Source organism: Salmo salar, chromosome 24 (assembly GCF_965601325.2).
Source record: "Salmo salar chromosome 24, fSalSal1, whole genome shotgun sequence".
Classification (NCBI taxonomy): domain Eukaryota; kingdom Metazoa; phylum Chordata; class Actinopteri; order Salmoniformes; family Salmonidae; genus Salmo; species Salmo salar.
The window spans coordinates 20,338,732-20,350,847 of record NC_138314.1 but is presented as its reverse complement, the minus strand read 5'-3'; the positions used below and the strand labels follow the sequence as shown (position 1 = coordinate 20,350,847).

The 12,116-nt window shown below is 49.1% G+C and overlaps 1 protein-coding gene across 3 annotated transcripts in view; it reads right to left on the bottom strand.

Annotated features, from left to right (window-relative positions):
• The window catches only part of LOC106585320 (tetratricopeptide repeat protein 28), a 463,550-nt gene that overhangs the window by 26,738 nt on the left and 424,696 nt on the right, over positions 1–12,116 (bottom strand). For all 3 annotated transcript variants that reach the window (XM_082968562.1, XM_045706964.2, XM_045706965.2), the window contains 2 exons: positions 6,146–6,942; positions 5,404–5,948 (listed from right to left, as the gene is read on the bottom strand). In XM_082968562.1, the coding sequence (XP_082824688.1) occupies positions 5,404–5,948; positions 6,146–6,942 (1,342 nt within the window). The remainder of the gene's footprint in view (positions 1–5,403; positions 5,949–6,145; positions 6,943–12,116) is intronic.

Genomic DNA, 12,116 nt, shown 5'->3' with positions numbered 1-12,116 from the left:
CACCTTCACGACACTTACATTACAAGGAAAGAGAAGATTACTTTATTTTGATGTTTATTTTTTTTGGTGGAATAAAAATAAATACAAAATTATACAGTTGAAATGTTCACAAATTAGATGGGCTGAAATGAAAGCAACTTCCGAAAATGAACACTAGAATTATAGTGATATTATGTTTGATCTCCCAAACAATGTAAAGTATGTATAGATGTAATCTAGAGTTGATTTTTAATCCGATGGTATCCTGCTATGCACATACTTGTTGAATTATGCAAGAGAATGTGACAACAGTAATTAATGAGGCAGTCTAGACAGTGCAGGTAGGTTAGACAGAGGAAATGTTTGGTGGTTGCAGCCCTATTCCACCCCTTTATGTTAATGTATTCATATATGCAAATACACCTGATGTATTTATGAAAATGAGGCACATATAAAAACATACCTGATACAATAACAAAATGTATATATGAGTGCATTCTAAGATGTTTATATTTTTATTTGACAATAAATTCAAAACCTGAAATCTCACCAAAATCCCTCAACTCATTATTTGTCAAATCAAATCAAAGTTTAATGGTCGTGTACACAGATGCCCAGATGTTATCGCAGGTGCAGCGAAATGCTTGTGTTTTCTAGCTCCAAAAGCCCAGTAATACCTAGGATAAAAAAAACTATACACTCATAATCCAGAAAATACTAAATAAATAATATAGGATGAGCCATGACTAGAACACAGTATACACTGAGTGTACAAAATATTAGGAACACCTTCCTAAAGTAGAGTTGCAACCCATTTTGCCCTCAGAACAGACTCAATTCGTCGGGGCATGGACTACAAGGTGTCGCAAGCGTTCCATAGGGATGCTGGCCCATGTTGACTCCAATGCTTCCCACTGTTATGTCAAGTTGGCTGGATGTCCTTTCGATGGTGGACCATTCTTGATACACATGGAAAACTGTTGAGCGTGAAAAACCCATCAGCGTTGCAGTTCTTGACACACTCAAACCGGTGCGCCTGGTATCTACTACCATACCCCATTCAAAGGCATCTTTTGTCTTGCCAATTCACTATCTGAATGGCACACATACACAATCCATGTCTCAATAGTCTCCAGGCTAAAAAATCTTTCATTAACTTGTCTCCTCCCCTTCATCTACACTGATTGAAGTGGATTTAACAAGTCACATCAGTAAAGGATTGATCATAGCTTTCACCTGGGTTCACCTGGTCAGTCGATGTCATGGAAAGAGCAGGTGTTCCTAATGTTTTGTACAGTCAGTGTATACATATAAGGTGGGTGAAACAGTATGTAAACATTATTAAAGAGACCAGTGTTCAGTGACTCGATGTATATAGGGCAGCAGTCTCTAAGGTGCAGGGTAGAGTACCGGGTGACTATTTAACAGTCTGATGGCCTGGAGATAGAAGCTGTTTCAGTCGCTCGGTCTCAGCTTTGATGAGCCTGTACTGGCTCCGCCTTCCAGATGGTAGAGGGGTGAACAGGGCGTGGCTCGGGTGGCCGAGGTCCTTGATGATCTTCCTGTGACACCGGGTGCTGTAGATGTCCTGGAGGGCAGGCAGTGTGCCAGCGGTGATCCGTTGGGCTGACCGCACCGCCCTCTGGAGAGCCCTGCGGTTGTGGATGGTGCAATTGCCATACCAGGCGGTGATTCAGCCCAACAGGACGCTCTCAATGGTGCATCTGTAGAAGTTTGTGAGGATTTTAGGGGACAGGCCAAATTTCTTCAGCCTCCTGAGGTTGATAAAGGTGCTGTTGCACCTTCTTTACCACTCTGTCTGTGTGAAGGGACCATTTCAGGTTGTCAGTGATGTGCACGCCAAGGAACTTAAAGCTTTTGACCCTCTCCACTGTGGCCCCGTCGATGTGGATGGGGGCGTTCTCTCTCTGCTGTCTCCTGTAGTCCACGATCAGCTCTGTTTTGTTGACGTTGAGAGAGTGGTTATTTTCCTGGCACCACTCCACCAGGGCTCTCACCTCCTCCCTGTAGCCTGTCTCATCATTGTTGGTAATCAGGCCTAACACAGCAAACTTGATTGAGTTGTCTCTACCAGTAAAATGTTTTATGTGTTATAATTTAGTCAATATCTGGTGGATTATAAAAATTCTCAACGGTTGGAGTATCTTTATCCATTGTCTGCTGCAATTGTTTTTAAAAACTTTTAACAATTTCGATGACCATTGTTAATATGTGTGTAGGGGGAAGAGGAAGGGCTGAAGGGGTAATGATACAATGGGTTGGGGGGGGGCTAGATAATATAATTCACCCTCCAATTGGCCTAGATGGGATGTCACATGGATACAGGTTCTGTCTATCTTTGTGAATAAGCTTGCACACTGGCTAAGACCTGCTTTCATACCACGGTTTTGTTCTCTTGAATGCTTTGCACACGCTGCAGAAACCTTGCAAATAGCCAATTTTCACATTCCCCGGCAGAGCAACAATTGCTCGATGTCATTTGAAAAGGACCATTAAAAGAATAAAAGGCTTGAGATTAATTAATGTTGTGTGTTAATGTGAGCTGGTTGAGTAGAGTCTCTGGGAGAGAGAGAGATGGAGCGCGAGAGTGCGAGGGGGATAGAGAGAGGAGGAAGTGAGGATGATAGGAGTCAGATTTACATTCTTCCTCAGTCAGCTCATGCATAGCTAATGCAGGGTTCTGTCTGATTGTTATGGTGGCTTGCTGTTGATGTGCAATAAGAGGGAAAAATATTCTCTGAAATTAGGACTCCGTTGCTGCCGCGGCGTTTTGTTTCACCCTGTATTCTATCAGGATGTTATCAGACTCACGCGGGGGGAGAGAAAGTGGAGAAAAGAGAAAGAATGTAAAAGGTCGTCTCGAATTAACTGCGATTCCCCCGGTTTCAGACGTCTGTCTGCCAAAGCCTCTTTGCATACCGATCAGCTGGGGGCCAGTAGGCTCAGTGCTGAAGCAGCTAGCACCAGCCTCACTGAGCCTCAGGATCCTCAACGCCGACCGTCAAGGTGTCTCTAAACTATGGTGGTCCTGAAGTGCAAGTGCCAGCGCAAGCAAAAAGAACCAGCAGCGGGCACAAAAAGAAAAAAGATTATGCAAAGTAGGATCACTGTGATTATTAGTAATACCCCGTATAAGCAAATGATCTGTCACTGCAACAACCAGAATAAATTGATATCGGCAACTTATTCAAAGGCAGAATGTTTTTTTTTATCTCTCCAATTTTCGATCTTGTCTCATCGCTGCAACTCCCCAACGGGCTTGGGAGGCATCCTCCGAAACATGACACGCCAAACTGCGCTTCTTAACACCCGTCCGCTTAACCCAGAAGCCAGCCGCACCAATGTGTCGGAGGAAACACCATTTAACTGACGACCGAGGTCAGTCTGCAGGAGTCCCGGCCCGCCACAAGGAGTCGCTAGAGCACGATGAGCCAAGTAAAGCCCCCCCCGGCCAAACCCTCCCCTAACCCGGACAATGCTGAGCCAATTGTGCACCGCCCTATGGGACTCCCAATTACGGCCGGTTGCGATACAGCCCGGCATCGAACCCGGGTCTATAGAGACGCCTCTAGCTCTGCGATGCAGTGCCTTAGGCCGCTGCGCCACTCGGGAGGCCCATGCAGAATGGCTTTCTGATTGCAATGGTGGCTTAGGTGTATTAGAAATATGATGCCTTTACATTTAAATAAAGTTAAATGAAGATTAAATAAAAAATTATTATTAACTGAGAAAAAGACAAATTCAAGTTCTATTTCTACTTTCATCAGCAGGACTCTTCATCTATGATTCAGATATTAGCTTTTCGTAACAGGCAATCAGAGATTTCATGGTTTTAGAGTGCTTTTCATCCAACCACAGATTTTCATTATAGAGCTACAGCACTGTTCAGTGGGGAGCTGCAGAGACACCATGTATACCCAATCCAATCCTTTAGTGACACTTTGTTCCAATCACTACTTCAAGAAGAGGACATTTGGACAGATGACAGTGCTTACCTGGAACAGTATCTAAGTGGCTCATTCAGTGGGAAAAGTGGAGTTACTGCAATGAGTGAGAGAAACGCCAATATTCTGTATGATGTTAGGGCTAAAGCAAATTAGCATAATTTACCTACTGAGTGACCTGATAGGGAGCTACACTACATTACCAAAAGTATGTGGACACCTGCTCATCGAACATCTCATTCCATAATCATGGGAATTAATATGGAGTTGGTCCCCCCTTTGCTGCTATAACAGTCTCCACTCTTCTGGGAAGGCTTTCCACTAGATGTTGGAACATTGCTGTGGGGACTTGCTTCCATTCAGCAACAAGAGCATTAGTGAGGTCGGGCACTGATGTTGGGTGATTAGGCCTGGCTCACAGTTGGCTTTCCATTTAATCCCAAAGGTCTTCGATGGGGTTGAGATCAGGGCTCTGTTCAGGCAAGTCAAGTTCTTCCACACCGATCTCGACAAACCATTTCTGTATGGACCTCGCTTTGTGTATGGGGGCATTGTCATACTGAAACAGGAAAGGGCCTTCCCTAAACTGTTGCCACAAGTTGGAAGCACAGAATCGTCTACAATGTAACTGAATGATGTAGCGTTAAGATTTCCCTTCACTGAAACTAAGGGGCCTAGCCTGAACCATGATAAACAGCCCCAGACCATTATTCCTCCTCCACCAAACTTTACAGTTGGCACTATGCACTCGTGCTGGTAGAGTTCTCCTGGCATCCGCCAAACTCAGATCTGTCTGTCGGACTGCCTGAAGGTGAAGCGTGATTCAGCACTCCAGAGAATGCGTTTCCACTGCTCCAGAGTCCAATGGCTGCGAGCTTTACACCACTCCAGCCGACGCTTTGCATTGTGCATGCGGCTGCTCGGCCATGGAAACCCATTTCATGAAGCTCCCAACAAACAGTTATTGTGCTGACTTTTTCTAGAGGCAGTTTGGAACTCGGTAGTGAGTGTTACAACCGAGGACAGACGATTTTTACGCGCTGTGTGTTTCAGCACTTGGAGGCCACTTTCTATAAGCTTGTGTGGCCTACCACTTCATGCTGAGCTGTCGTTGCTCCTAGATGTTTCTACTTCACAATAACAGCACTTACAGTTTACTGGGCAGCTCTAGCAGGGCAGAAATGTGACAAAGTTACTTTTTGGAATGGTGGCATCCTATGACGGTGCCACGTTGAAAGTCACTGAGCTCTTCAGTAAGGCCATTCTACTGCCAATGTTTGTCTATGGAGATTGCATGGCGTTGTGCTCAATTTTATACACCTGTCAGCAACGGGTGTGGCTGAAATAGCTGAAACCACTAATTTGAAGGCGTGCCCACATACTTTTGTCCAGTGTATAACCAATTACATTACAGGTTTCTAAGTGTGTTTAGTAGGGGCTAATGAGCGATGTCACTGACCTGTGTCCATTGCCCAGACCTCGGTAAGCCTTCTCCTGGTCCTGCATGCGGTTCAGGCTCTGGGCCACAGACAGGTACTGGTCGTAGTATTTAATGGCCTCCTCAAAGTCCCCTAAGGCTTCGTAACAGTCTCCCAGGTTACCATAGGCCCTGCCCCGGTCCAGTACGGCCTCGTTGCCACTCAGCTGCTGCAGGGTGGCCAACTGCTGCTCCAGGTAGCCTATAGCCTCCTCCATCACCCCTACGTTCATCTTGGTGATGCCCATGTTGCCGTAGACCTGGGCCTCTACGCCCGGGTCCTTCAGTCTGCGGCCCAGCTCTAGCTGCTCCTCGTAGCTCTTGAAGGCCATGGCATACTTCCCGAGGGCCATGTAGACAGCTGCCAGGTGGCCGTGGGCTTTACACTCCCCGGGAACATCGCCCAGCTCCTGGTACACCTCCAGCTCCTGGGTGTGGTAGCCCAGGGACTTGTCGTACTTCTGCACCAGTCTGTAGGTGGCACCCAGGGAAGCGTAGGCACACGCCTCCATCCTGCGCTCCTTCATCTGAAACAAAGCACAGATAGGATTTCAGTGCATCAGCAAATGAGCAACAGTATTACATTTTAACAACCCTGCCTTTCAAAATCAATGGAGTGCTAGACTTACTTACAGTATATCATGCTGATCTCTCTTACTGTATGCAGACAAAGTGGAGACCTTTCCTGTGACTATGACTATAATCAGGACCTAGTGAATCTCACCTGGTGAGCCAGGGCGAGCTGCTGCTCATAGAACTGGATAGCTCCGGTCACATCCTTCTTGCAGACAAAGATGTCCCCCAGGTTGCCCAGGGCTCTGAAGCGGGCTTGTGCATTATTAAGAGACTGGGCTAGAGAGAGCAGGTACTTCTGACACTCCTCTGCCTTGGTGAAGTTACCCAGAGCCTTGAAGGCCAGTCCAAGGTTACAGTAGGCCTTGGCCTGGCTCAGCTTGTCATGCAGGTCCTTAGCCAGAGCCAGGTCCTGCTCATAGTACTTGACAGCGTCCTGGTAGCTTCCCAGGCAGTAGTGGGCGTAGCCCAGGTTGTGGCAGACTTTCCCCTCACTCTCCATGTCCTGGAGGTCAGGGGACAAGCGGAGGTACTGCTCGTAGTAGGGCACGGCTTGGGGGAACTCTCCCCGGGAGCAGTGGAAGTTCCCCAGGTTGCCCAGGGCGCGAGCCTCACTCTGGACGTCTCGCAGCTCGCGGGCGATATTGAGGTGGTTCTGGTAGTGCTGCAGGGCGCGATCGTGGGCCCCCAGAGCCTGGTAGGCCACGGCCAGATTACCATGGGTGGAGGCCTGGGAGGCTCGGTCGTTGACCTCCATGGAGATCTGTAGCTCCTGGCGGTGGTAGCGCACGGCCTGGTCAAAGGCCCCCAACGCGTTGTAGGCGTTGCCCATGTTACCGTAGGCCCGGCCCTGAGCAGCATAGTCAGTGAGCTCCTGGGCGATGGAGAGGTGGGTTTTGTGGAGTTTCAGTGCAGTTTCATAGTCTCCTTTCATCTGGTGGATAATGCCTGTGGACAGGGGAGAGGAGAGAGGGAAAGGAAGAGGGAAGAGGCAAGATTAATATCCCATTCACAGGAAAATATAAGTTCACTTCAAGTGCCTCATCAGACAGCCACATTATGTAGAAAGCAACAGTCATTTGGTAGTTAAAATATGCTTCTGCTGAGCCATCTGTTCCCTGATCAGGGAACAAACGTTCCACACAAAATATGGTCATTAAAATGAAGCACAATCACACAGTGTTATAAAGACATCAAAATGGAATCATTAGATTGTCTAAACTGTCTTTGATGATTGTGTCTTGAAAGAATATCCGCAAAACCAACCACTTTTCCGCAGGGACCGAAACAACTGAGGAGAGAGAGAGAGAGAACAAAAGAGAGAGAAAGAGTGGGCCGAGACGATTGAAAGCTAAGCTAACAACTTCTCAAAACTGAGATGAGTGTGCAAAACCAATAAATAACAGAAAACCCTGTGTATGGATGAGCGTATGATCTTTTATAAAACGGAGCAGCCATTCATCTAACAGGACTGGATAACTGTGGCTCCCCTGCATTGGCATCACTGTGGGCTAACGGGCCTGGGAGATAAGGGGAACCAGCCGCACCACTCAGAGGGCACTGGGATGGGGACGGGCCACCCTTGGCCGGGGTGTGTGGGAAACAGGGAAGTGGGACAGGAGAGGGGGACGTTTGTGGGTTGTGGTGGGAACTTGATGGTGCCACTGGGATTAGCGAGCACCATGTGCGTTTTCTGACTTTCCCTACCAGAACCTGCCACAGTACTGGCGCATGCAGAGGCTAAATAAACAGACAGTAAACAGCCAACTTAACAAACCCAAAATGACAAGACTACTGGTGCTATAGATGTGGAGCCCATTGGAGTTGTTTGTTCAGATAAAAGCCTTTCATGGGCCTCCCGAGTGGTGCAGCGGTCTAAGGCACTGCATCGCAGAGCTAGAGGCATCACTACAGACCCAGGTTTGATCCCAGGCAGTGTCGCAGCCGGTCGTGACCGGGAGATCAATGAGGTGGCACACAATTGGACCAGCCTCGTCTGGATAAGGGGAGGGTTTGGCCGGCCGGGATGTCCTTGTCCCATCGCACTCTAGCGACTCTTGTGGTGGGTCAGGCGCATGCACGCTAACGGTGCGGCTGGCTTCTGGGTCAAGCAAGCAGTGTGTCAAAAAGCAGTGCGGCTTGGCAGGCTCGTGTTTCAGAGGACGCATGGCTCTCGACCTTTGCCTCTCCCGAGTCCGTACGGGAGTTTCAGTGATGGGACAAGACTGTAACTACCAATTGGATATTACAAAAAAGGGGTAAAAATAAATAGAAAAAGCCTTTCATTAGGTCATTGGGATGCCTCAGGGCTAACGTTAGCTAGGTGGCTAACGTTAGCTAGGTGGCTAACGTTAGCTAGGTGGCTAACGTTAGCTAGGTGGCTAACGTTAGCTAGGTGGCTAACGTTAGCTAGGATAAGGGTTAAAGTTAGGGTTGACTAACATGCTAAGTAATTGCAAAGTAGCTAAAAAGTAGTAAGCAGTTGCAAAGTTGCTAATTAGCTAAAATGCTGAGATTCGAACACGTAACCTTTGGGTTGCTAGATGCCCACATAATATGCCTACCCATCCACCCCAACCAACCATCCTACTTTAGTTTTTGCCTTAAGTGACCGTCTGTCTTATATAACCATACCAAATGTAACATATCATACTAATTTGAGTGTCCCAGATTTACATTTACTATGTTACATCTAGTCTATGAGATCAGGCTGGACTAGGTAACAGGGGCTCTGTTGGTCTATAGTTGGCCCACTGGGTTTGCACATTTTGTTGACACAGTATCAGGCTCCTCTGAGGCGTCACTTCTTTAGGCAGCCAGATTTCAAGGAATAGAAGGGGAGGCTCAATGCTTTAAACTAAGCTGTGCTAGAAAGCTAACTTTGGGTGTCAGGTGAAGGAAGGGGTGTTTGGTATTTTATTAGGATCCCCTTTAGCTGTTGCAAAAGCAGCAGCTGCTCTTCCTGGGGTCCACACAAAACATGAAACATAATACAGAATGACATAATACAGAACATCATTAGACAAGAACAGCTCAAGATGTACAAATCCAGGTATCAAGGAAAGGGGATTGGATGGCAGCATAAAAAAGAACCTATTCAAAATATTTCATTGATTTGCCTTGCCCATAGATAGTGGCATAACCTCCAATCCATAGATGGGCTCACCTTTGTGATAATTCACCCACAGTTCCCTCACAGAAGGAAACCCCTCAGATGAGGTGGATCAGTAGTTCAGCACTTGATTGTTTCTGTGTACTTCTGTCTCAAGGTTAAAGTGCCATAGCCTTACCTGGCCCAGTAACCACCAGGTCAACACCTGAAGGAATGAACATGCTAAGCATACTACAGACAAAACAAACAAGAGACAGTACAATTCTTTGTACTGATTGCCAGAAGGAATACAATATGGATAAGTAACATACTGTATAAAGATTTGATAAAATGTTACTAACACTTTTATAATGACAAATGGTAGGAAAAATTGGCTTTTGGCATTGCATGTCCTACAGTTACAGTAGACTGACATTGGCACCTCACATATCAAGGACAGAGCCCAGGCCGTAGCCCCACCCCACCACAGCCCCATCCCACCCCAGGCCGTAGCCCCACCCCACCCCAGCCCCACCTCATCCCAGCCTCACCCCAGGCCAGCCCACCCCACCCCAGGCCAGCCAAGCCCACCCCACCCCAGCCCACCCCACCCCCATCCCATCCCAGCCCACCCCACCCCCAGGCCAGGCCACCCCACCCCCACGCCAGCCCACCCCATCCCAGGCCAGCCCACCCCAGGCCAGCCCCAGTCCCAGTTCCAGCCCGGCCCCAGAGCATGTTAACATGCGGAGGAGGAGCACTGACAGCCTTCTCCCTCCACAAAGTCATTGCCAAGGTTATGTCTTCCCTTTGGAGCTTAGCCCACAGAGGGTATAATGCCTGTTGATGTATCACCAGCTAACATGGCCCCAGCCCTCCCCTGAGTCCCCTGCTAGAGGCTAACATTGGAGCTGAATCTGGGGCTCAAAGGCTGGGGTGGGGGCTGGGGAGAAAGGCCAGAGTTGGGGCTGGGGAGAAAGGCCAGAGTTGGGGCTGGGGAGAAAGGCCAGAGTTGGGGCTGGGGAGAAAGGCCAGAGTTGGGGCTGGGGAGAAAGGCCAGAGTTGGGGCTGGGGAGAAAGGCCAGAGTTGGGGCTGGGGAGAAAGGCCAGAGTTGGGGCTGGGGAGAAAGGCCAGAGTTGGGGCTGGGGAGAAAGGCCAGAGTTGGGGCTGGGGAGAAAGGCCAGAGTTGGGGCTGGGGAGAAAGGCCAGAGTTGGGGCTGGGGAGAAAGGCCAGAGTTGGGGCTGGGGAGAAAGGCCAGAGTTGGGGCTGGGGAGAAAGGCCAGAGTTGGGGCTGGGGAGAAAGGCCAGAGTTGGGGCTGGGGAGAAAGGCCAGAGTTGGGGCTGGGGAGAAAGGCCAGAGTTGGGGCTGGGGAGAAAGGCCAGAGTTGGGGCTGGGGAGAAAGGCCAGAGTTGGGGCTGGGGAGAAAGGCCAGAGTTGGGGCTGAGGAGAAAGGCCAGAGTTGGGGCTGGGGAGAAAGGCCAGAGTTGGGGCTGAGGAGAAAGGCCAGAGTTGGGGCTGAGGAGAAAGGCTAGAGTTGGGGCTGAGGAGAAAGGCTAGAGTTGGGGCTGAGGAGAAAGGCTAGAGTTGGGGCTGAGGAGAAAGGCTAGAGTTGGGGCTGAGGAGAAAGGCTAGAGTTGGGGCTGAGGAGAAAGGCTAGAGTTGGGGCTGAGGAGAAAGGCTAGAGTTGGGGCTGAGGAGAAAGGCTAGAGTTGGGGCTGAGGAGAAAGGCTAGAGTTGGGGCTGAGGAGAAAGGCTAGAGTTGGGGCTGAGGAGAAAGGCTAGAGTTGGGGCTGAGGAGAAAGGCTAGAGTTGGGGCTGAGGAGAAAGGCTAGAGTTGGGGCTGAGGAGAAAGGCTAGAGTTGGGGCTGAGGAGAAAGGCTAGAGTTGGGGCTGAGGAGAAAGGCTAGAGTTGGGGCTGAGGAGAAAGGCTAGAGTTGGGGCTGAGGAGAAAGGCTAGAGTTGGGGCTGAGGAGAAAGGCTAGAGTTGGGGCTGAGGAGAAAGGCTAGAGTTGGGGCTGAGGAGAAAGGCTAGAGTTGGGGCTGAGGAGAAAGGCTAGAGTTGGGGCTGAGGAGAAAGGCTAGAGTTGGGGCTGAGGAGAAAGGCTAGAGTTGGGGCTGAGGAGAAAGGCTAGAGTTGGGGCTGGGGGGGGGCTTTAGGTGAGTTTGGCGCTGGAGCTACACCTGGTGCCGGAAGAGATGAGGACCTAAGGCTATGCCGGGGGCCACACAAGGGGTCAGAAAACAATCTCTGTCACCGCCAAATTGTAAGAGGATTACAAGAACCCCTGGGTCCCTGTTTGATAATAAATAATAGCATGTTTTGGGCCTCGGGTGGTAAATGCTGTTGGTACACAAATCAGGGGGATGATGGCGATTGGCTGGACAGCTGGATAAGAAAGGGGTAGTGATAGATACACTGATTTCAAATGACCCCATCAAAAAATTCTAAGAGAGAGGAGGGATTGACTCCTGCGGACCCCTGTTATGGCCATGCAATTCACTCAGACCGCACAATAAGGTTTGTTATGTTACATACAGTATATAAACTAAACCCCAGAGCTTATGAGTCTGCAGCTCCATCATTTCCATCTGCACAGTGAGCACAATGACTGTGAAAAAAGAGGGATCAAACAACAAGCCAAATATCCCTCACGCGCCACACACACACCTACTTTATCCCATTCACCACCCCGTATCAAAAGACATTAAAAGGCGGGCGATGCGTTGTCACTTTGCATTACACAGGCGCACAGTGTGAGAGGGAAATGCTGCAGTGATGACTTTGAGGGATGGTGTCTTGTTCTTACTAAATCACTGTGTCATTCTGTGCTGTGTGTGGAGGTCCACAGCACTGTGGAGCTTTCTGCTAGCTGCCTCTCTGCTGCTCTGCCCAGCTAAGAGGATTTCAGCAACAATGGATTCTCTGCCACTGTGCCGGGGTGATACCAGGGATAGAAGAAAGATGGCCAATCACCAAGCAGCCATCGGCCCTGCCCTAGAATCCAAACTCTAGCCTACCCTCCATTCA